This window comes from Nematolebias whitei, chromosome 17 (assembly GCF_014905685.2).
Source record: "Nematolebias whitei isolate Nwh7 chromosome 17, NemWhi1, whole genome shotgun sequence".
NCBI lineage: Eukaryota > Metazoa > Chordata > Actinopteri > Cyprinodontiformes > Rivulidae > Nematolebias > Nematolebias whitei.
The window spans coordinates 41,176,575-41,180,181 of record NC_056514.1 but is presented as its reverse complement, the minus strand read 5'-3'; the positions used below and the strand labels follow the sequence as shown (position 1 = coordinate 41,180,181).

Here is a 3,607-nt window from a genome sequence, read left to right as displayed (position 1 = left end):
TTTATTATAACTGTTGTTATTTATTATAACTGTTGTTATATTTAGTATAACTGTTGTTATTATAACTGTTGTTATATTTAGTATAACTGTTGTTATTTATTATAACTGTTGTTATATTTAGTATAACTGTTTGTTATTTATTATAACTGTTGTTATTTATTATAACTGTTGTTATATTTAGTATAACTGTTGTTATATTTAGTATAACTGTTATTTATTATAAATGTTGTTATTTAGTATAAGTGTTGTTATATTTAGTATAACTGTTGTTATATTTAGTATAAGTGTTGTTATATTTAGTATAACTGTTTGTTATTTATTATAACTGTTGTTATTTATTATAACTGTTGTTATATTTAGTATAAGTGTTGTTATATTTAGTATAACTGTTGTTATTTATTATAACTGTTGTTATTTATTATAACTGTTGTTATATTTAGTATAAGTGTTGTTATATTTAGTATAACTGTTGTTATATTTAGTATAAGTGTTGTTATATTTAGTATAACTGTTGTTATTTATTATAACTGTTGTTAGAGCAGATAAACTTTGGACTGCAGCCCCATGGAGTGTGCATGTGTCACTTCACACTTGGAGCATCTCACTCTTCCGTGGGGGGTTCCTCTGAAAACTCCACTCTGAGACCTGGACTCAGAAACCTTCAGCCTCAGAGAGGATGAGGACGTTGTCTGTAAATGAACGTTTCACGTCGTGTAAACGGGGCCTCAGACTGGCTGCCCTGTCTGTCAGTCAAGAGACACATTTCAGAGATGATGATCGCTGACGTCTAGTGTTTAATGCCGTGACTTCTACCCAGAATACCTTTGGATCGACCAGTAGATCACCATCGACGTGTTGGGCAACCCTGCTGTAGATTATCAGATGGTCTCAGACCAGGAATATGTCTCAGATTAAAGACAGCTGGGCTCCAAACACTTCAAGTGAAAGCTGGACATGCTGTCGTCTCCAGACGAAACAACCGGACCAAATCCAGCAGAAGAGTCTCTGAAAGACCCGTGGTGTCTCCTGAATGGACAAAATACTGAGCTACATGACGATGGACTCCGGACCCCTCCCTCCCTGACTGACCGACTCTGGGCCCCTCCCTCCTTGTCTGACCGACTCCGGACCCCTCCCTGACTGACTGACTACGGACCCCTCCCTCCCTGACTGACCGACTCCGGACCCCTCCCTAACTGACTGACTCTGGACCCCTCCCTCCCTGACTGACCGATTCTGGACCCCTCCCTAACTGACCGACTCTGGACCCCTCCCTCCCTGACTGACCGACTCCGGACCCCTCCCTAACTGACCGACTCTGGACCCCTCCCTCCCTGACTGACCGACTCCGGACCTCTCCCTGACTGACCGATTCTGGACCCCTCCCTGACTGACCGACTCCGGACCCCTCCCTCCCTGACTGACCGACTCCGGGCCCCTCCCTCCTTGCCTGACCTACTCCAAACCCCCCTGACTGACTGACTACGGACCCCTCCCTCCCTGACTGACCGACTCCGGGCCCCTCCCTGACTGACCGACTCCGGGCCCCTCCCTGACTGACCGACTCCGGGCCCCTCCCTGACTGACCGACTCCGGACCCCTCCCTGACTGACCGACTCCGGACCCCTCCATGCCTGACCGACTCCGGACCCCTCCATGCCTGACCGACTCCGGACCCCCCCTGCCGTCACCCCTTTACGCCGTGCTCATCCTCGCTGCATCTCTCGGGGCTGATGGGTAATTTTCCATCTGCTGTGTGCGCTGAACATGGAACATGAGAACCGGGTCAAACATGGGTCCGTTGCGTGTGCGAGGCTCACGGTGATCTTGGTGGCGTTGTTCAGAACACTGATCCACTCCAGCAGGTCCTGCTGGTCGTTGGCCTGCAGATAGATCTTCTTCATGCCCGTGTTGATCACTGCAGACAGACCAGAGAACAGCTGGTTTCTCAGAGATACGAGGACATGCTGCGTTCACGTCCCATCCAGATGCAAACACACGTGCACACGAACACATGCACACACACATCGGGTCATTGTCGTCGGACAGTTTCCTCCTATTGAATGACAAAGAGCTGCGGTTCCACAGAGGAGGAAAAACAAGTAGCACGGGACAAAAGGGAGGAAATGAACTCTATGGACGAGGAAACGAGGGAGGAAGTGGAAGTAAGGACTGAGAGGGGTCTGTGGGGTCTGAGAGGGTCTGGTAAGATCCACATCACATGAGAAAACTGAAACTAGGACTAAAAAAGCTAAAGAAACAGAAACAGGTGTTTGTGGTTAGAGCTCCAGAGAAGGGGAGACGGAGGCAGGAAGGATGAAAACTTACCAAAGCAGAACTCTGCCTTTGGTCTGAGTTTGGAGGCATCACTGACCTGAGCAGGACAAGACAGGAAGACGTTACTGATCCCACAGGAAGAGCCCGTATGAAGACAGAGTCCTGTAGATCACCTATGGACACATCTACTCCCAGAAATGGTCAAATAAAGGATGATCTGTGATCACTTCATCACAGCTCACCTCTGCTTGGAGGAGTTTGGAGATATGTTTGTTTATAAAACCCATGGTTCCTCGCTTGTGTGGAACTGGATCCAGCTCAGAGCAAAGATCCAGCCTTACTCCAGTCCACAATCAAAACTTTAACACTACATTTTTACTAACTCTACCGACAGACATGACCACATCCTCCGTCTATCCTCCTCCACTCATCCGGAGAAAAACACAAATCTTCCTTTTCCTTAGGACACCCACCGCTCCTCCTGGAGAAGCCCAGGTTCTGGGTCTGGCCTGGGGTCTCCCCCAAGCTGGATGTGTCAGAAGCCTTCAGAGGAAGGCGACCAGGAGGCCTCCTGATCCGATGAACTGCCTTCTGAACCCAAATATGAACAGACTAACTTTAAAACAACCAGGAAGTTAAAGACGCAAAGTCCATTAGAGGACTCCCTCTGATGGGTCTGTTAGAGGACTCCGTCTGATGAGTCTGTTAGAGGACTCCGTCTGATGGGTCCATTAGAGGACTCAGTCTGATGGGTCCGTTAGAGGACTCAGTCTGATGAGTCTGTTAGAGGACTCCCTCTGATTGGTCCATTAGAGGACCCTGTCTGATGAGTCTGTTAGAGGACTCCCTCTGATGGATCCATTAGAGGACTCCCTCTGATGAGTCTGTTAGAGGACTCCATCTGATGAGTCCGTTAGAGGACTCTGTCTGAAGAGTCCGTTAGAGGACTCCCTGTGATGGGTCTGTTAGAGGACTCCCTCTGATGAGTCTGTTAGAGGACTCCTTCTGATGAGTCTGTTAGAGGACTCCCTCTGATGAGTCCGTTAGAGGACTCCCTCTGATGGGTCTGTTAGAGGACTCCGTCTGATGGGTCCATTAGAGGACTCCTTCTGATGAGTCTGTTAGAGGACTCCGTCTGATGAGTCTATTAGAGGACTCCGTCTGATGGGTCCCTTAGAGGACTCAGTCTGATGTGTCCCTTAGAGGACTCCATCTGATGGGTCCATTAGAGGACTCCCTCTGATGAGTCTGCTAGAGGACTGTCTGATGAGTCTGTTAGAGGACTCCCTCTGATGGGTCCGTTAAAGAACTCTGACGAGTCTGTTAGAGG

The 3,607-nt window shown here is 48.2% G+C and overlaps 1 protein-coding gene across 1 annotated transcript in view; it reads right to left on the bottom strand.

Annotated features, from left to right (window-relative positions):
- LOC119424230 (pleckstrin homology domain-containing family A member 1) overlaps positions 1-3,607 on the bottom strand; it is a 19,416-nt gene that overhangs the window by 8,783 nt on the left and 7,026 nt on the right. Inside the window, exons 4-5 of the mRNA XM_037691713.1 lie at positions 2,329-2,374; positions 1,821-1,918 (exon numbers count right to left, since the gene is read on the bottom strand). Coding sequence (XP_037547641.1) covers positions 1,821-1,918; positions 2,329-2,374 — 144 coding nt within the window. The remainder of the gene's footprint in view (positions 1-1,820; positions 1,919-2,328; positions 2,375-3,607) is intronic.